General features: G+C 33.7%; 1 protein-coding gene across 3 annotated transcripts in view; it reads right to left on the reverse strand.

The window, feature by feature from the left end:
* Positions 1 to 214: 214 nt before the first annotated feature.
* The window catches only part of COL21A1 (collagen type XXI alpha 1 chain), a 211,375-nt gene continuing 189,228 nt past the window's right edge, over positions 215 to 22,361 (reverse strand). For all 3 annotated transcript variants that reach the window (XM_054254131.2, XM_054254130.2, XM_035295945.3), the window contains 13 exons: positions 20,347 to 20,391; positions 18,287 to 18,340; positions 17,037 to 17,090; positions 13,520 to 13,573; positions 12,376 to 12,447; positions 10,334 to 10,369; positions 7,727 to 7,771; positions 4,837 to 4,869; positions 4,087 to 4,233; positions 3,938 to 3,992; positions 3,244 to 3,444; positions 2,375 to 2,452; positions 215 to 1,468 (listed from right to left, as the gene is read on the reverse strand). In XM_054254131.2, coding sequence (XP_054110106.1) covers positions 1,281 to 1,468; positions 2,375 to 2,452; positions 3,244 to 3,444; positions 3,938 to 3,992; positions 4,087 to 4,233; positions 4,837 to 4,869; positions 7,727 to 7,771; positions 10,334 to 10,369; positions 12,376 to 12,447; positions 13,520 to 13,573; positions 17,037 to 17,090; positions 18,287 to 18,340; positions 20,347 to 20,391 — 1,062 coding nt within the window. In that variant the 3' untranslated portion in view covers positions 215 to 1,280. The remainder of the gene's footprint in view (positions 1,469 to 2,374; positions 2,453 to 3,243; positions 3,445 to 3,937; positions 3,993 to 4,086; positions 4,234 to 4,836; positions 4,870 to 7,726; positions 7,772 to 10,333; positions 10,370 to 12,375; positions 12,448 to 13,519; positions 13,574 to 17,036; positions 17,091 to 18,286; positions 18,341 to 20,346; positions 20,392 to 22,361) is intronic.

Here is a 22,361-nt window from a genome sequence, read left to right on the forward strand (position 1 = left end):
ACAGCCATGACTGAGCCAGGAAGCAAGTGCTGTAACTGTCCAGGTGCTCAGCACACTCACTCAATTTGTAATTTCTTATTTCAGGGGAACACATGTTTTTTTTAAGAAAAGGGTGAATAATTTAATAAATTATATCCATTGAATAAATGACCATGGGATATACATACCATACTTAACAATCAGTTAAAATTAGGTATAAGAAAACACATTATCATCAGGCCTGTACAAAACTTTATTATACTCTGTATAACAAGCATGTAACGAAATTTTAAACATGACAAGGATGAAATACTTTAAATTCTATTTATTACAAAAGCATTAAGAACAATACACCAAGACTGTTCATAATATTTTTAAGTCAGCTAAAAATACCAAGATATTCTAGGATTTGAGGAGTTTTCCTTTTCTTTCAACTAGAGCGTTTATTTTTATTAGGTTTGCTACCATGAAAATTAACATATATGGACATACACATATATATGAAATGGAAAATGAAGGCATACAAAAAACATTCCGATTAATCAACAAGGATAAAATACAACCTTTCAGTATTTCTGAGCTTGCATTTTCTTTGAATATACAATGAAACTTTTTATCTAAAATGTTTTTAATGTTAAATAATTTTGATCATTCCCAATGTAATTAATACTCTTTCTTAGCATCACCATTAATCTAATTTTAGAGTTTGAGAATGAACTAAGAAACACACTAATCTTATTCAGAGGTGCTATTCAAAACACTGAACAATAGGCAATCCACTGTCACTTATCAATAGGCATAGACACTGTAGTAAATGAGTATTTCACCAACACTGTCTATCCCAAATGAGTATCAGCCCTGATCTTACTTTCAATGACCAGATACATGTTTTGGCTTATGCAGTAGCATAAGCTATGAGATATGAAACATGAAAGTCGCATAGACATGAAATAAACTCAAATATCTACTACATGGAGGCTGAATGTGAAATATTTCACAGTGACTAAAATTGGCTAACAGGCAATGGTGAATTTTTATATTCGACTTTGATTAAAATAAATGGACTTTACAAGAAACCCTTGAGATTTAATTACTGCTGCTAATCCAAGGGCTCCAAATGACTGAGGAGCCTTTAAAATCAGTATATGTGATGTTTTATATTTTTTTCATAAGAAAAAAAAATAAAATCACCGAGGTACGTTAGTTTATTTTCAAGGGATGACTGTTGGTTATCTTCCTGAGATGCAAAAGACCACAGAAGAAAAGCACCATGCCTAGGCTGCTGAATGAGGCATCAGACACTAATAGTTCGGTCCTTTTCTAAATGGATTTCTTCCAGCAATTACACTAAAACATAGCGATGGGTCGCAGATGCCTGGGGGGCCTGGTTGCCCTTGGATTCCAGGTTTTCCATGATCTCCATCTTTGCCAGGGACACCTGGGTCTCCTGGAGGACCTTCTTTGCTTATTCCAGGAGGGCCCTCTGGACCTAAAATGGGACATTGGCAAAATGGGAACAGAGAGCTTTAGTTTTTCTAATAGTGAAATAGCTGATTCTGCAAGAAACTTAAACTGAAAAAAATTTTTTAAAGCCTCTTGAATATTTTATATATTTTCACTAATTATAGAGACATTTCCTTCATAATTCTATATGTTTTCTCTTTGAAAAGAACCATCTAAAAGTAATCAGTAATTTTTGAAAACTTGGCTAAGCATATTAATATAGCAACCATGCTACTGATTAAAACATTTAGTTAACATTATAATATTCCATTTTGTGTATCATCCAATCTTGTTTCTTCCTTTCAACCTATCTTTTGCCAATATTATTATAAATTAGCAGGTGATAATTTATAATACATAGGTAAGCCAGAGCTCTGGGTCATTTTTGTGCCATATTTAAAACAATAACAAATTACTGTGATTGTCCTGAAATGTTCTGAAACCACTACATAAAGAAACTATTTAATCTCCCAATAATGTCCTGATGGAGATAACATTATCATCACTGTTTTACCAATGAGGAAACTGAGACTGGAAGAGTTAAATAGCACAGCTAGCAGAGATTACTTACCCACTTCAGCATTTCCCTCTTTCCCTGAGAGTCATAAAGACTAAACAGTGTTATACACTAGATAAGCAGGAGTGACTAAAACAATTCTAGAACTTTTCTAAGGAATAAATATTAAACTAAATGATAAGCAAGAGGTAATATTGAATGATTCATAAATTGAGAATATATGGAAAAACATTCTAGAAGTTAGACTTCAGTGTGTCAAATGGGATCACTAAAAAAAGAAAATGGATGTCTCAGTTTCAAATTATTTCCATAGATCTATAACTTTTCTTAAAGCAAAATGAGCAGCAACACTTATGAGGAGGTAGCAATTCTCACCTGGGGGACCAGGAGGACCTTGTTCTCCAGGATACCCAAACCCTTGGCTCCCTTTTTCCCCATTTCTTCCTGGTATGCCTGCAGGGTGTCAAACATCTAAGTAAGTTTGCTAAAATCATTGCCTTCTAGATTGTTTCTTTCAAAACTGTTCATATACACATGAAAGGAAAATGTCTTTTAAAAACCACCTTGCCATCTATTTTTTCTTAATAACAAAAACCAATTTTTGAAGCAATAATTTCTAAAATAATCATTGGTTTAGATGCAAAACTTAACAAAAATCAAATATTTAGAAAAGAAAATGGTTTGGAATTATTATCCCTTTGTGTTAATCATAGCTTTTTAAAAAAATTACTTTCATGAAACATCTAATTGTTTATATGCTATTAAACAAAAAGGAAAGAATTATGAATCAACATTTTACATAAACATTCAAAAGCAAGGAGAAGTTCTGGGCTATTAGGAAGTTTTGTCGCAAAACTTATTTTTCCCTATAATAAAAATAATGAATAAAGTAACAATGCAGAAAGTTACCAAAGTCAAAATAAAGGAAACAGAGTCTGTGATTTTCTATTTAAATACTTTTCTAGATTCAAGCGAAACTTCTCAGTGCATTGGCAACCTTTTCTAATCTGTAACCACGTGTTGATAACTTTGACTTCTCCGTCCGTCTACTTAAGAATACGGCATTCAGAAAACAAAATAATTCCTCTTTAATTCAGTTGGCAAGTTATTTAAAGACTTGAGCATTACAGGTTTTTTTAAATTATGAAAATAAAGTTTACTCTTGCCTATTAAATGGATATAGGGTGCAAATACAAACAAATGCCTTTTTAAAATTCATTTTCTTGTTCAAACTAACTGCATACCTTTTAATCCTCTGACCCCTGGACGTCCAGGGACACCCATTAATCCAGGAACACCATCTCTTCCTGGCAAACCAGGAAATCCTCGGGGACCTTCTGGGCCTATGGGACCAGGTGGCCCCGGAATACCTGGGGAGCCATGTTGGGACTGGCAATGACCACAATTGCGAATTCTTCCACTCTCAAGTAAGACTGGTAGCTGGTCTTAAAAACAAAGAAACCCCACCCCTTATGTTTAAATGGTGAGTTGGTGTTATGTTTCTAATTATTTTTTTCAGTTTACAGAGAAAAAAACTATTAGCATTGAATATGTGCAAATTTCTTGGCCAATAATTTCCCTTTCAGGAATTTAACTACGGAAATATTCATTGCTCTGTGTGGTAATTTTATTAGAGCAATTGCTTAAATAGGGGAAAAAGTGAAATTAGTAGAATTAAAGATATCCATATTTATGAACTAAATTATCAAAAAACATGCTGCAAAAGAAAATTCAAATGATAAAATAAATTTCTTTATTTAAAAGATTATAAAAGAGTATAAATTTTACAAAAATGCTCACTGAAGAAAAGTAGATGAGGCTTACAATGTTATCTGTTTTCTTCTTCCCCTCACTTACATCCTTTACAATTCGTCCTAATAATTTGTATTACTTTTGTAATTTGAGAAAAGTTATTAAAATGCTATATTTGATACTCACTTGTTATTACATCCATGCAAACTTGTCGGATAAATTGTTCTGAAAACTCTCTTCCCTGCATCAAAGTATTAGGGGTTATAACATTCACATAAAAAACATGAGCAAAATCAATGAAAATCTAATCACTATGAAAGAAGCAGAATACATACGGGCTTCCCATCCAAACCTGGGGGCCCCTGAGGACCTGGGTCCCCAGGTTGCCCCTTAGGACCTCCAGGCCCCATCAAGCCATCCACCCCAGATTCTCCTTTTGGTCCAGTGTCACCTCGGATACCAGGTTCTCCCTTTTCACCTCTCTAAAAACAAAAGAAATCTTTACAAGTTCTATTTAAACATTTCAGAAGGTATAATTGCATCAGGAAACTCCATAAGGATGTGAATATTAATGTATATATATGTAAATACATAAGCTACATAATGAATAGCTGGAAACATTGCCATTGACCAGAAGGGAAATTTCACATTATATTAAACTGTCATTTTATCCATCCATCCAATCAGCCAGACCTACAAACATCCACTACTGACTGAGTATATTGTATAGGTCATATGCACACTGCCAGAGATATAGCAATGGACATAACACAGTCCTATTCACAAGGAGCTTGCATTCTAGTGGGTCCGAAAGATACAGAAATGCAGAGTGTTCTTTATTCAAAAATATGGAGAAAAAAATTCAGCTCCAAATCTGGAAGAAAAATCAATATTGACAATTTGCATTTCATATCAAATTCAGTATAAATGTACATATTCTGAAAACCACTTAATGGGAATTTCTACTAAAGAAGATGAAAAACGTTTTCTACTTTCTGGTTCTTACTCAAAGCTAAATTTATATAATATAGAAAACCAAGCAAAAAGGACTGAAGAAAGATAGCATAATATATAAGGAAACATACCTCTCCTTTTGCACCATGATGGCCTTGAATTCCCTTTGAAAATTAATAGGAAAAAATACTATAATATACAAGCTACAGTACTATAATGTGGCATCCACCTTTTACCACATATTTAATCAAATTTAAATTTCCAATTTGGAAAATACTGATAGCATTAGTGACATAACTACACATAAGAGAGACCCTTTTTGTCTTTTAGAGGAGGCTAATGACTAGGAAATATGTTAACTGAATAATATAAAAATCTTAATTTGTTTAACTGTTTCCTTCTTAGATATGAATATTTTCAAATGCTGCAGGTTGAATCATGGGGGCAAGAATGGAATTCTACTGAATTTAAAATATATTACCATTTTAATAAAAATAAAAACTCAAATCAGATTAAATATTCGGTATATTTATTCCTGCTTTCAGTAATTAAGATGAATAGTCTATTTTCCCAAGTTTATGTTCTTAAAATTAAATTCTAATTGAGTACTATTGACAAAGAATGAGTTAAAGCAAAGATACCATTAAAAGTGACTATAAGAGAGAAAACACCCAGCTGTCCTGTGCTTAAACCATTCACTGCTAGTAATTAAGAGACTAGAGAAGCAATGCCATGTAAAATATGATTTTTTTTCACAGTGATACAAACACTGGGGAGCCCATCCGTGAAGCTCACTCAACTATAATTACTAGCTATCTAGATGGCTCCATTAAAGTCTTTCCCATTTCTCTTTTCCATATTTATTCCAGTGGCATATTACAGAGGAAAAAAACTCTCAGGGAAGTTATTAACATTTTCCATTTTTGAAATTCATTGTACACCTGGGCTCAAAAATCTCCCAATATTCGCTTAGGAAAAAAAATAAAACTTTCACAACAGGTAGGTTTTCATTATTCAACTTTAAAATAAAAAAATGGGTGTTCTGTAATTTAATATGAAATGTACAACACTGCACACAATGAAGTCTGAGTTGGGATATATCTTCTGATTAACTTTCAGGTTTCTCAAACATGGTTATCCACATTAGACAAAGGAAAGAATTAGGTAAAAATCAGCATAAACACCAAACATTTAGTTTTTATATACAAATCTTTTAGTATGGAAAACACTTTGTATGGCCATACTTGAATTTTGCTTTTGAAGAAATGCAGGAGTGATCCTTACAAGATATGATCCAACAACTAGGACCAATGTAAGAAGAGAGACGAAATAGTTAAGTTCTCAGTATGGGAACTGAATTAGAGCTAAAACAGCTGTCATCTGAGAACCCATTAAGATGATTTTGTGGGAGAAATATTCGCTTGGACTCCATTCACAAAATGAGGGCCAAAAAATTACACACGTACTGCACTCAATAGATTGACAGGTAACTAAGATTGTGCTGACATGAAAAATTTGGGGTGACTATTCAGCTGCTGAAAGGCAACAGCTGCTCTGGCACTGGATACTCCACATAGGCTCAGCTCTTGGTGGTGAGAAATGTGGACCAATCTAGGGCCTTAGGAGAGCAGACACACTCTTTTCCTTGAGAAGTGAGAAAAGTTAATGGAACCTTGGAGAAAGTGTGATCCATAAGCCAGTGAGCTAGCTAAGTCGTGAGTTCGAATAATTTAAAAAAAAAAAAAAAGGTCCTTCTTTTCTGAGAGTTATTGTGAGTAACAATTTTTGGTAAAATGTCTGGGCTGTGGAGGTTGACTGGACAAAGGGGCAAAGTTCCAATGGAAACAGCAGTTTATAGATATTTTGTGATTAACTTAAGAAAACTCAGAGAGTCGATCTGTGTTGTCAGTGTGGGGAACAGGGATGGAGTTGGTTGTGACATCAAGTGGGTCTGAGTCAAGTGGAAGATCATGAAAAAGGAAAGATATTTTATTGAACATAATTGTACTCTGGAAAATTTCAATTATTTCTTCTCTTGGTTACTCTTACTTTCATTGTTAGCTTCTAAATTCTTAATTCTTCTTAATATCTAGCAATCATCTTCCATCCCATATTGCAGATAACCTTGGGGCCCTATGCTTCCACTCTTCCCAATGTTCTCTCAGACTCCTCCAAGTGAGGGACACAGAGACCCCTGTCCTTGGAGTCATCACTACCCAGTTTTATCCCTCTCTCTCCAGATTTGGTGTAACTGCAGAATCTTTCTCCCACTCACACTCTGATAAAGAGGTCCACCCTATGGGAGGACTCAGACATCCAGCTCGCCCTTTCAGACTTGAGCAAGTTGGAATCACATCCAGTACTGTAGCTACAGGCAACACAGCAGCAAACACGCTACCTAAGTGCCAATCTCCTTCAGGCTTTTGTTTGTCTACTTTGGCTCTTACTGAACCCACAGTCACATGGCAATCCCACTGAAATAGCACCTAATGAGAAGAGTTTAGTCAAGAGAGAAACATGCCATCTTCTTAGGCGGCTATTCTACAACACTGTCTCTCAGGATCGCATTATAATGTATCTCTAGAGCAGTGAATTATCTCTCAAAGCAAACTAAAGGGAAATAAGTACATATCTCTACCACATGTGGCCCTGATTTTCAAGAAGAAAATCAAGACAAACCAGCAAGGTAAGAACAAGCTGCCATTGTGTGTCTGGTGGTCTCAGGCCAATAACTACCCCTAATAAATGGGTGAAATTTTCTGCCTTCAGTCACCTGAAGATGCATTAAAAACCAAAATTCAGACCCACCAATGTTATCAGTATGGGAAAGTGAAAATACAAAACAAATAAAGAAATTCATCATCCCCACACCATTCACATGTTCAACCTTATGTGCTTAGAATGCATGTTATACCTACCCTTCTCCCCCACCCATTTTTATTTGCAAGTAATCCTTTCTCAACATCGTCCAGTTATGTGACTTGTAATTTCATTATTTTATCAGAAGAAAACCAAAAATACCTGTGTCCCTGGAATTCCTTGTCTTCCATTTTCTCCCTTTTGACCCTTTAAAATTAATAAAGATTATTAATTAGTTTGCACACTTATGATGCAATCACATATACAATACAAACTACCCTGAGTTCCGGAAGAAATGTCACAAAAGCAGCGATACATATATATAAATTATGTGAGAGATGGGAAAGTCAGCCACTCAGAGAAAAAGAAGAAGTAAAGTCATCCTAATCTTATAGTTAAAATACATGGACAGAACTAAGGCACAAACTACTGATTGAGGGAAAACAGGTAAATAATTCTAGACAATGAGGATGTTCGTCTAAGTTCATATCAACAGTGGGAAAATAGTTTAAGATTTTAATGGATATGGACATTGTATTAATTTCAGTGGCAATTATGGTCATTGTTGACCATTGACATGTGAGGACAAAAAGACCTCTTTAGAATTTTATTTTTAAAATAAAAATATACAGTCACATGTTGGTAAAAAGGTCATTTAAATGAAGAGCTTTAAATCAGCATAAATAAGAGAACAGAAAAATTAATAAAGATATTAATATATTTATCTATTCAATAAATATTTTTGGATATCTATCATTCATGGACATTATGCTAATAAACTCTGAAGCACTACTTCATCCTTATATCTATTGCACAAAATAATTAGCAGTTTTTAGGAAGACATATACCTAGCTAATATCGATGAAAATTTTACATCACCCTTGCATAGTGATGTATTCATCAATTTACATAAGTGATTTCCTAATATTTATTGGGCAGCACCTATTGCTGGGACTTGGGGACATGGAGACAAAGATATCATGGTGCCCTTCAAGTTGCTTACTGGGTGGTAAGAGAGATAAGCAATTAAATCTAGAATGGTGAAAATACTGCTGGTAAGTCTATAATGTATAATTAAACGTCTAGGTTGGATACTGTTGGAACTTAGGAAGGGGCATCTGACAGAAAGGGTAGGGAATGTGATTCACTCTTGAGTGTAGCCTTGGGGGATGAGTAAGAGGTAACCAACTGGAGAAAGGATAGGAGGGCGTACTAGGGACAGCAGACACAGGCGAAAGGCAGGTAGTTTCTTTTGGCTAAAGCAGCAGAGCAGGAGTGGGTAAGAATGAGCAGAGCGACAAGAGAACGCCAAAGATTCAGTCAGACCAGAAGGCACTTGATGGGACAGGCTTTATCATAACATGCGTTGGGCACCATTACAGGATTGCTAAGCGGATATATAGCTTAGCTATTTTACACAAGTAAAAGTGTGGAAGAAGGAAGTAGAATGGACTCAAGGAGAACCGTAAGGAAGATATTGCAGTAGCCCAGGACCCTGGACAAAAAATAGTCGGGAGAGGTAGAAGGGGTCAAGTTCAAGAGATATTTAGCACTGATTATCATGACAGGAAATCTGTGAGTACAATGCGGTTTATGAGGAAAGATGACAAGTTCAGTTTTGGACATACTGAACCTGAGGTGTCCATGAATCATCTAAACGCAATACCGGGAAGGAAATTAAAATATATGGGCCTATTTACCTCACTCACAACTTCAAAATTAAAGGAATCCTATTATCATAGTACTTGAAGATCTCCAACAAAAATTTTCTGAAAAACAACTGAATTTTGTCGTACCACTCTAAAATGTTACGTATGTTATGAAGAATAAATTCACAAGTAGAAACTGTTATAACTGTGGATATAGCAAAATTTGCCTATGATTATTGCAATTTGAAATTTTCTCTTATGATTCCAGAAATTCTAGAGTATTTTTCTTTATATTTTCAGCTTATTCTGCATAGCAAAGCTCAGATACTATCACTGAGACTTACAACCTTAAAACATCATTAAAATACCGTCTGAACACTTGATTGGTAATTCGTGGTTGGCAAAGTTTTATATTTCTAAACCTTAAAAGATTAAAAGACCATCAGATATAATTTATTCCAGATAACTATTTCACTGACTCAGCTAGTGGCATCCTACTCAAGGGTCAGTCTTCAGTGAATGAAAAAAACCATTGCATAATTGAGGTGAAACTATCCTTGTTTCCCGAAGTAATAACAAAGTTCTCCTCTTTGCCTTTGCTGCTGAAACACCCAAAACTAAATGTCTTTCTAAGTCACCCTAGATGTCCCTAGCCTATTATAATTTTCTGGTTTAATTTTTCTTTCATATATTGATTTGAATATGTTTTATATTTAGGGCTAAAGGTTTTTTTATCAAATTTATTTTTGCCATAAAGCAATTTCAAATCATTTTTGGAAATACACTGTGTGTATGTATGTGTGTGTGTGTGTGTGTGTGTGTGTGTGTGTATGTGGTATATATATGTATATTGTATATAAATAGTTTTTAGAAGTATATAATAAAATCTATGTCTTTATTTTGTTGAATCATTTGGTTTCCAAGTTTTCTACAACAGTAAAATGGTGAAATATTTTAAAGTCAGATTTGACGTCTGAGAAGCTCAATAGCAAAAGGAGAAAATAAGATTTAACAACTTTGTATTAATGTTGAAACAGAAAGGAATTTAAAAGTAAAACAGGAATTTTTTAAAAGCCCTGATTTTATTGTTCAGCCTACTAAAAAAAAGCAAACAACATACCTGAATACCTTTTTCACCTTGATTTCCTTTGTCCCCCTACAAAAAGGCAGTTTGACCTGTATCATAATCTAGCATATTATGTAAAGTTTCAAATAAACATATATTTTTCTCTGCTGAAGAAAAACAACATCTCATGCAAATTCCACAAGTGCCTGTATACACAGAAGTTGACTGTATTTGGGAAGAGAGCAGAACCATATTATGTCAAAATGATATTGTAAGAGAACACTTTTGCATGTTCCTACATTTGAAAGAAAATTTACCACAATCTTTAATTTCCCAGAAAGGAGAAAATTTCTATGTGGTTCACAGTTTTAGGTTAGACAAACTAACAAGAGAGGACTTATTTTGACAAATATTGTTTTATGAAATCAAACTGAAAATCTACCATTAAGCTATTAGTAGCCACAAGTTTATAGGAAACAATGACAAAGTAAACATAATGTTTAAGTGACATTTTAGAAAACATGTTTCAAAAGTGAGGTTCTGGAAGAAAACTTTATATTCCGTAAAAATAAGTTTGATAGATTATCAGATAGCAGGGAAATTAGAAACCAACTTATACAAGGCCCTTCTTTCTACAGATAATGAAATAGCCAGTTAAACACCTGCCCGAAGTTAAACTTGGACACTGTTTCTGAATTCCTTTCTATTAATACTTCACTGTGCTATCTAAACACAGAGAATTGCATTTTCAGCAACAAAAAAAAATACAGACTTTCTTTTAAATGGCAAGTTTTGAACAAGAAAATTCTCCTCAACCCAAACATACATTCTTTTAGATTTACTAACATTTACTAAGAGTCACACTTAATTGCTGCTATGTGGGGTCATTTCTGTCTCAGCTAGTGCTGCCTACTGATCATCAGAACAAAAGGCCCAAGGACCATACTGTGTATGATAATCTAGGAACCATGTAGGCAGCACATGAGGGATAGAAAATAAGATGCTGAAAAGCAAATGGCAAGGGATATGAAGATAGAGAAAGATGGAGACATAAGAGTTTGTGTCTGGCTGGGCTCCCAGCACTTTGGGAGGCCGAGGCGGGTGGATCACGAGGTCAACAGATCGAGACCATCTTGGTCAACATGGTGAAACCCGTCTCTACTAAAAATACAAAAAATTAGCTGGGCACGGTGGCGCGTGCCTGTAATCCCAGCTACTCAGGAGGCTGAGGCAGGAGAATTGCCTGAACCCAGGAGGCGGATGTTGCAGTGAGTCGAGATCGCGCCATTGCACTCCAGCCTGGGTAACAAGAGCAAAACTCCGTCTCAAAAAACAAAAAGTTTGTGTCCTTTCCAGAATAAAAACTAATAGATTTACTTTTAACCTGAAATAGATGTATTTTTGGTAGACTTCTCAGGCACACAGGGATCAATTGTTATTCAAAACCTCCAAATAAATAAAACTATTTATTATTTATATACATACAAGTCAAGGTTTCCTTATTTGACCAAAATGAGAGCGAGGCGGAGGGGAGGGGGTCAGAACTGACCTAGTTTTGCAGTCTTTCCTCACTAAAACATTTTAAATTAGTATATTTGACTTGTAGTTAAACTCCTTAAATTAATCTTAAATAAACTTCCATGTAACATAATTGTTTCATACATAGCAACTACATGGTCAAACATTTTGGGCATAGGTTTCATCCTTCCAGATTTGGACGTGATTTTGCCAAGAGGAGTATTCATATTTTGGTAGGAATGCTTGACATTGAATACTTTTCCTTAAAAAATTCTTAGCTCACCTGGATTTTGAAAAAACCTGAATTTACAGGATATTATTTAACTACACATTCATATTTTCTAATCTGCATGCCTTTTCTAAGGTCTTCATCTAGGAGACAATACCCATGCAGATATATAAAAGATGCCACAGCTATTAGCATGGGGCTGAACACATTATACATACATCGACTATATAGGGTTCCTTATCATTAAAAATATATTAATAACAAGTCCTACTTTATCAATTTCACAAAAGAAAAACTTGTATACAAGTAACTGATTAAAAGCAAACTGTGTCTCCTAACCAATGCATACCTGTTTTCCTTGAATCCCAGGTAAACCCATGTATCCTGGTTCTCCTGGGGTACCCATTGCTCCTGGCTCTCCCTATGTGACACAGAAATTCCATAAAGATCACAAATCTACTGCTTATGAAAAACACCACTGTTTTTACCTCTGCATATCTCGATTTTAAAATGAATGGTTTAAAAATTTATTGACAGTGATTACTATAGAAATAGCAAATAAGAAAATGTTTACTAGAATCCCAGTAAAATTTCTTTGTTTTTCTGTATCTTTTCCAGCTGAAAACTTCTGACAGCATTTAGTATTTTAAAATTTTGTAAATATGTTATTTTGTATTATACTTTATAATTTCGACAACAAACTAAAGTTGTAAAAATAATAAACACAAGTATCTCTTTTTCATTTACCTATTTACTAACACTTTTTCTCCTTGAAACTGCTTTTTCTCACATTGTTACTTTAAAAAAAAGCTTATTTTCTTTTTTAAAAATAAGTAAGTAGAAATAATAAAAAATATTAAAAATCTTATAAAACATTTTTATTGTGTTATATATTTTTTCTCTGACTCTAATTGATAAACACATATTTATGGTTACTGAAATGAGTTTCTTTAAAGAAAATGAGCTGTATTCTCTTTGCTGGCTGTACTTACTCTCTAGCTATTGAATCATTCTCTAGATATTTGAAGGCTGGAAGTGAATTTAAAATCCCAATAAAATAAACATCAACCCATGTGGTTTGGAGGAAACTTGCAAAGGCCATTGTGAGCTCTAAATTAAAGATAAAAATCCCACAAGCAAAGAAAGAACAGTATCATTCCTGAGATTTACACTCTTGTTTTCAGCTGTTGAAGAAAAGTCTGTTCTCTGGACCAGAAAGTAAGTTCATATTTGCATGCAATGTTACCATTTTTAGAAAAATTAAGCCAAAGTTTATTTTATGTCTTTATTATCCAATGACAAAATATCAAAAAAAAAAACCAAAAATGAAACCCTGTAATGACATTTTCATATCAGATACCTTAATTTCATGATAAAGGTAATCCTTAATTTCCTGTATCTCTTAAGAGACACAAAATGTTAACTTTCTTAAATAGTGAGGGGAATTTACATTATAATTTCTTTGAAAATATTTTCAAATACATCAAAATTACCTTGAGTCCAGAAGCCCCAGGCATCCCTTGAATTCCAGGTTCACCTTTGCTTCCCTGTCAACACATCAAAAACAATTGAGTTAAAAAAAAAAATTCTATCACAATATATCTGATATAGACACTTAAGGGAATATATTTAAAATAATTTTTACATTTTTAACTTTCCAATTATTTGAAAGATAGACTCTATGCATTAGACCTATTTATTAAGAAAAATTCTTTCAGGCAAGGAAGGGGTTCCACACATTCATAAGCCTCTCTAAAAACCTGTATTAAAGCTGGTAGCTTCAACTACAAGGGAGGAGAGTCAAATCCTTAGTGGCCAGCACTAAGAAGTCCAGCCGCCACACTGCACAGGTGGGAGCCATGAACTTTAACAGCATCCTCCGGGCTGAGATCCTCATCATTATCCTGTTTTACTTTCTCAGTATGACCCATCTTCCATATGAAATTGAAGGAAAGAAATGTAGCTTCAAATGTACAATGGCTTATTCTGAAGAAGTATGAATCAGAAAATGTTTAGTTTGTACTTTTTCAGGATTCCAGTGCAGTTCTTTCTAACAGATGTAAACTTGGAGAACAAGACTAAGTTGAAAGAGCAAAGAATGTAACACAGAAAAAAAAATTGAATATAAAAAGAGAAAACAAGTATGCTGGCTAATAAGGAGAGACTGTCAAATGTAGTTCTGGTTTTCAAACACTTTGATACCATAAGTCACAACCTAATGTCTGGCAAAGCCCATAATTAAACAGGTTGGTGTGTCACCCGGAAGGGGAGGAAAATAATTACCCACAGCCAATTTGAGTTTACTAATCAGTGAGGCAAATCAATGCTATTTTCAGCCTTTAAAAAATTTTGCAGGCTGCTCGTGGTAAGAAATATATGATGATCGTATTCGATTTAATTAAAGCATTTAGCACACACCAGTGTTATTAAACCACAGAATAATGATTCCTTAAAATTTCTAATTTTATAAATGATTAAACTGAAACTTACAGATATAAGATTTGTTGAAAGTTATATGACTTGGTAAAGCTAATATATCCTAACATTATTTAGATAATTTTTTTAAGTTATGGGGTACATGTGCAGGATGTGCAGGTTTGTTCCAGAGGTAAACGTGTGCCATGGTGGTTTGCTGCGCAGATCAATCCATCACCTCAGTATTAAGCCCAGCATGCATTAGTTATTTTTAATGATGCTTTACCACCCCTACCCTGCCCCAACTAACAAGCCCCAGTGTGTGTTGTTCCCCTCCCTGTGCCCACGTGTTCTCATTGTTCAGCTCCCAATTACAAGTGAGAACATGTGGTGTTTGGTTTTCTGTTCCTGACTTAGATTGCTGAGGATAATGGCTTCCAGCTTCAACCATGTCTCTGCAGAGGACATGATCTTGTTCCTTTTTATGGATGCATAGTATTCCATGGTGTGTATGTACCACATTTTCTTTTTCCAGTCTATCACTGATGGGCATTGGGTTGGTTCCATGCCTTTTCTGTTGTGAAAAGTGCTGCAGTAAACATATGTGTGTATGTATCTTTGTAACAAAATGATTTACATTCCTTTGGGTACATACCCAGTAATGGGGAGATAACATTTTTTAAAACTAAAACATAGTATGGTAAAGTAGGCTTATGAATGTTTCTACAGCGATTTTTAGGTATTCTAATCTAAATTCGAGGTTTTCTAAATATCTATCTCAGTTTCAGCCTCATCTCTGCCCTAGTAAATACTTTTTGACACACCTTAGAACTTCTGTCAGTGATATTGACAGCACAACCCACAAAAATAAGCTGACAAAACTAGCAGAAAGCAACTCACATACAGGTCAGTAAACTATGACCCACAGGTTAAGTCCAGCCCAATGCAAGTTCTTAAAGTTTAGCCAGAACGTAGCCACATCCCATACCTGTTTGATTGGGTGTTGCCTGTGGCCAATTTTGCACTACAATGGCAAAATTGAGAGTTACAACAGACTGTATGGCCCTCAAAGCCTAAAATATTTTCTTTCTGGACCTTTGCAGAAAAAGTTTCCAATATCTAATATACTGCATGAAAAAAATTAAAATGTTTCATTGAAAAGACTGTATTTAATATGTATAATTTTAACATCTTGGAGCTATTTTTATTGTACAAGCACAAGATGCAAAAAACCAACTTTAGAGTAATTCATGTAAAAATAAACAAACTGTGATACTGGAAATGCCCACTTGCCTACCCAGCCAAATCAGCAGAATCTGTTTAAGCGGCAGACAGCACAAATACATTGTTCTAAAACCTTTCATGGGAAGTCCAGCAGATTAAATTGACCTTCAACTCAGTGTGAGTCAACAGTGTGGTATATCCAATAAAAAAAAAGCTGATGAAATCTTAGGCTGCAGTCTTAAGAATTAGAGAATCCATAGCACTGAAATCTCCTTTGATGTGATCAAAAAAAAAAAAAATAGAGAATCCAAAAGACAACGAGAGAGTCCACTGTGCACCAGTTAATAAGGGGTATTTTCTTACAAAATGATCTTGAGAAACTGGAGAACTTCTGCTTAGAAAGCTCAGTCACTCCAGTGTATTATACCAACTCTGTGTGCACCTATAGCTGCTGGAGCCCACAATACTCCAAGGACCCACAAGGGCCTGACACTGATGGAAGAGCAGCTACATTTTCTCATTATTGGGCTCCCACGTCTTTTTTTCTCTCTCTCTTTTCTAAATACTTTAGAAATTAAAGGTAAAATAGATTAGGTAATCTACTCATCTTATACGCCAGGATCTATTCCCCTGAGGCAATGCCTAGTCAAAGGTTGAATGCTTCCAAAATAGCAATTCCATCACTTCCTTTTTGGAGGGTGTCCTAGAATCTATTTGCAAAATAGTTGGAAACAGTTTTTCGAGTTTCTCATCTGACCCTCTGATTCACCAAGAAAAGGAAATGGTTATCTTACCAGAGGGTTACATACACCGAGAAAATGGTCAAATAGTAACATTCAAAGAGTTTTTGGTCTACCTTGAAAATAACCTCTTATCCTAAAGATATATGTCAAGCTTGCCTTACATATTTAAAATCTGAAAGTAAACATAATATGCTCTTACTCACAGGACTAATATAATTTACTACATGGCACTTTATCTATATACATTCCACTAAATAAAAATACCAAAAAGAAGACTAGAAAACTGATACTGTAAGAGATATTCTTATGTATAACTATGAATGCTCTAGATTGGTGGTTTTGGCACTGAGCTCTACAGAGCTCTAGTATTACTCAGTGGCCCCAAAATACCAAAAAGGGAGAGTGGGCAGAGTAGCAGAGAATTCTGGACGGTTTCTAACATAACAAGATGAGCTTTACTTTACCCTATTTCTTTTGCTGAGCTTTTACAAATTTTATTCTTACAATTGATTTTTTTCATAGAATAAAAACCACATTTAAAGTACAATCAAGGTAATTGTCAAAATTTTCATAAATGGCCACTGTGATTACACAAAGTTCTCAATCTTGTTAATTTTATCATATTTACCTTAGATCCTGGCATTCCAGGCTGACCTGGTGAGCCATTGGTTCCCATTAAGCCCTACAATTTTAAAAAGAAATTTTAAGAGTAATTTAGAGATGAATATTTAAAAATATTAAATAAATTTTGAGGTTATACATTCTCATAGTAATTAATTCACTAAATTATAATACAGTATTTGAAAATATAATATTCAGAAAATTACTCCCCCATCCAAAAATAATAATAAAAGTAAAAATCTAATTATGCAAGATAGCATGAAGGCTAACAGAGAGCTTATAATTCTATTGCTTACAAAAACCTACAAATAGCAAAAATGATTGGAGAGCTAGAAAAAGAAAAACAAAGAAAAGTTTGTTTTTTCTACATTTTTTCTTTTGATATGATGGCTAAGACTTAGGTGTCTTCATAGATGTTCTCTTAATTAACATTACTTATTACTTAGAATTCTATCATCTTGAACAATATTTTAAGAGTTTCTTTCTAATAAATTATCTGGATAATCTTATAGTCTCTCTTCAACCTACAAAATGGCTGTATCTTTAACCATATGATTCAAAATAATATAATGGTAATACTCTTTCAATTAGGGCTTGATTTAATTTAGAGTCTACATCAAATACTATTATACATATTTAAAACACTTGGCAAAGGAAAGGGGATTTAAAATTCATTATATCATTAGAAAATACAATCTCAATACGAACCTAAAACAGACAATTTGATTTAGAGATTAAAGTCAACATCACTTCTAGCAATATAATGGGGGGGAAGTCTTGCACACATGATAACACTGTCATAATTTTGAGTATCAGTTTCATATGCCCTCTTCACTCCTGAAAATTCTAAAATAATTTACTCTGTTTTAGGGCCTTCCCATACTATGTCTTCTGTACATATCCTTTCCTCTTAGTGTAATAAGTTTGGTTTTTTAATTTAAAAAAATCACTGAGATTTAGACTTGATGGTATTTAGTATTTCTAAAGTAATAGCTAGAATGTATGTTTTCTCATTTATTTACAGTTAGGGTACCTGATGTTTAATTGGTTGGACAACTTTTTGAGAAACTGGAGAAATCTTTACTCCTTCAGGAAAATGGACATAGACATGATATTTTTCATACAACTGAATGGAATTCATGGACCTGAAATATTTTCATTGCTGTATCCCCTACATTTTTATTAACTCTTGAACATGAACTTCTGGTAGGTAGTAGCAACACTGAAAACAATTTGATAATAATGACATCAACATACAGGTATTCCTGGTGCTCCTTTTTTTCCTTGCTGTCCTGGAGGCCCAATTTCTCCCTAAAAAAATCAAATACAAATCAAAATTTTAAATTGTAAATTATCAGATTTTTTCAAGAAAGTTTCTGGCCAAAGCACAATGGGATGACAATTGAATATCAATCAGTTTAACTTTTTCTGCTTTCTCATCCACTACAGTAAGGAAAGACCAAGGCAAGGCAAAAATTGGAAACTAATACCTTAAAGACCTTGACATAGAGTCTGAGAATTTACTGTCAATATTTTTATTATGACATTTGTAGCAATACTTGCCATTCTTTCAAAGGAAGACCTAGCAGCTTCAATGGAGTTGGTAAGGTAAACAGTAGAAAAAAAAAATCAAGTGAAAAATTTTCCTATTTATCATAGAGTTTAAGAACTATAATTGGGAACATAATAAAGAAAAAATAGAGTAAAAAAATAACAGCATTAGACTTCACCTTCTGGGGTTGTGGCTAAGTTTTCTAAGGAAACTTCTAAGTCCAGAACAAAAATCCTAGAAGGAACATCCTCTGTGACAGAGTGTTGATATTCCAAGAAGTAGGAGAGGTATTGAAAGATCTCTCATTTTTAATGAAAAATACCAATTTGGGGATATAATTATGAGGATTTGAACTATACAGAAACCTTTCCAGAGACAGAATTGCAGGAACCAAGAAAAGTGGGAGTATCTGAAGGTACATCCTCTGCACTTGGGAAATTGAATGTTGGCCAGCCATGGAAAGGAAGCAGGAATCTTCAATACCCATGATGACTCAGGACTTTCAAAGGGGGCTGAAATGGTATACACGGCTACCGGCAGAAGGCAGGTCTTCATTTCCCAGTTAGGCTGACAGGACACTCTCTAAATTAAGTTGAAGCAATGAGCTCATGATAAACAATGTAGAAAGAATAGACAGCAAGCTACAGGAATAAGAAAAATAAATAATAAATAATGGATATAATAAATAATAAACTACAGACATTAGAATTGTTAGAAACAGAATTTAGAACTAGAAATGAGATTTTTTAAATTAAAAAACAGAATCAAAAAGACAGTACTGAAAATATAACAAGAGACTTCAAGAACAAAAAGTTGTGGTTTAAAAATTATAAACTCTAAAAGTGAAAATTATGAGTGTTTATAATTTTTTAAAGTATCAGCTGATCATTTAAACAGATGAGACACAATAAAGAAAGAATAAGTAAACTATTAGATGTATCTAAATCATTTAACTAGAATGCAAGACAATCAAACACACGGAAATACGGTAAGTAACACTAAAAAGAGATGTAGAGTATAAAATTAGAAGATATAAAAAAATATCTAACAAGAATTTCAGAAACAGAGAATGGAGCAGAGACAATATAGATAATGGCTGATTCTTTCCAAAACTATTGGATATAATTCCACAGAGCCAGAAAGAAAACTGAATTCCCAGCAAGATGAATAAAGAGATACAGATATGTCTAGATACATTGTAATTAATTTGAAAAACACTAAAAACAAATAAAATACCTTAAAAGGTTCCAAAAGGAAGAGATAGCTCACTTACAAAAGAATGATAATTGGAATGACAGCAGATTATTCATAGTTAACAATGAAAGCCAGAAAACCATAGAAGAAAATGTTCAATTTACTAAGAGAAAATAATTGTCAACCTTGAGTCTACAAAATCGTCTTTCAAAACAAGAGCAAAATAAAGAAGTTTGCAATTAAATAAAACCTGAAAGTTTATTACCAAGATCTGTACCAAAAAGATATTCAAAAATATAGTTAAGTAAATTAACTATAAAGACTTATACCATGATTATCTTAGAGAACAAAATTGAAAAGGATTCATATAATGTAAATCTAGATTAATATTATCTCTATAAAACAATGACAAAACAATATATGCAAATTTGCAAAGCCAAAACAACTTCTATAATTATATTGTATTTGAAAAATTAACTTTTACCACAAATGTAAAAATGTATTCTATGGTAGACAAGAATGCATTAAATAAGCAGATCCAGGCACAAAGCTAACTCTCACAAATACTCACCTTTTGGCCCATTAATCCTTGGCTTCCAGGAAATCCTGGGATTCCCTACAAAAAAATAAAATCAATTTTTAACTTATAAAAGGTTGAAGACTTTATCATTAAAGAAGAATCAGTCACAACTGGAATTTTAACTGGTAAATAACACATATTTTCAAATGTATGCATATTATAATATTGCTACTTATAATAATCTAATTTGGAAAAGACAGATTATGAGATACAGCATTATATGAATATTACTGAAATTTAGAGCTTTAAATAAAGGCTTTTTGAAAAAGAAACCATGAAGAAATTAATCTCAGTTCTTGTGTCACTCAACACGAGTGATACAATTAAAAGGATGCTTCATTTAACACATTGTTATATTACTCGTAATGAATCATGCAAGAAAACCTGTTAAATGAAACAAGCTTTGATTTAGCACAACAGTTTCACAAGCCCTCACAGTTTCACCACCTAAGTTAAAAATTAATGTAATAAAATTATTTCCTCCAACATGAGCCTTGAAATACCCAAGAACCTAAATATTCAGGTAAAAAAGGCAATCTTTTCTCTTAATATTTCCCTTGCTGATGCAATCATGAAGAATATGAAGACCACAGTTTGTAAACAGACATAAAGAAGTACAGGTCATTCTTTCACATGGCTGAACCCAAATGCACACATCTCTAGCAACATTCAGAGAAAATTAATGTTAATTCTATCAAGTCAAGAATAAATTTAGCACATTTATTAGTTGCACAACAGTTCTATTGTGTCTTTTCATGTATTTACGCAAAATGATCATTTATCACACAAAATAAGCAGTGATTGTGCTAATGAACTTTTGTTTCTTATTCAATTTTCTTAGCACCTTTTTAAGTGACATTTTAATTGAAATAATTAACAACATTTATATTCACACGTATGTATTGACAATGGAGACAAGGAAATTGGGTCACATCCGTATGACTTTGAAAACTCTGCACTAGCAGGACTGCCAAAGGAAAGCAGGACCCTTCAGTAAATCAGGGCAGGTGGTAGAGCTGCCATTGTCAATGAGATCAAGTGTCTTCCATGACAGGAGGAGTCTGCTATTATTTTTATTTTCACATCTTGCACTTATAAATACAACCTTTATTGATCAATGTACTAATCACAATTGTAGGTCAAGACACAAGCACATAGTTCTAGTTTTAAAATCAGAACTTGAATCATACACTGGAATTCAGTCTGATTCTATTTAGCTCAATTCTGTTTGCCACTTCATTATACCGTTTTCAGAGAACAAAAGTGGTATGTGAGCAATGGCTATCAACAAGGGACTCACAATCTAGTCGAAAAGACAAGCCTTAGAGAATAACAAAAACAATATAAATACCTTAAAGTAACAATATAAAACACGATTGCAGTACACCTAATAAGCACTCTAAAAAAGAAAGTAAAAGTGAAATCACTGAGTTATGACTATGAAATGAATTATATCTTCTTAGGCAGAAAATGCATATTCTCGATGCAATCAATTAAGATAAATATTATTCAAAATAAGTGCCTCCATTACAAAGAACCACAATTTGGCGTGAAACCACCCTGTGACTTCCTCCCATTCAAATACCCACATGCATGTGAAAATTCGCTCAAAGTTGAGATTAATTTCTGAATTTAACTAAAATATGTCTGTAAATTCTTCTCAGAAGTAAGGTGGCTATACATTGTTCTATGCTGGAAAACTGGTACAGTTCCGTCAATGTAATAACCTTGGTCCCCAGAATTCCTAAAGGGTACATGTGATTACCAATAACTGTATCAGACCTGAGAAGCGGAATTTCTTACTAGTCTTTTATTTTTATTTATTGTTTTGTTTTTTCATTTTTGTTTTTGTTTTGCCTTTCTACCTTGCTTTTCCCTACTTTCATTTCCAAAAATGTCCATTATATGTTAGATGATGCTAGCAATCTAACGTTCCCCACTGGTGGGCGCCAACAAGTCGGCATTGACACCCGCCCCCTCCACCTCCGCATTCAATACCTTCTCTT

The sequence above is a fragment of the Callithrix jacchus genome, chromosome 4, assembly GCF_049354715.1.
Source record: "Callithrix jacchus isolate 240 chromosome 4, calJac240_pri, whole genome shotgun sequence".
Taxonomy (NCBI): Eukaryota; Metazoa; Chordata; class Mammalia; order Primates; family Cebidae; genus Callithrix; species Callithrix jacchus.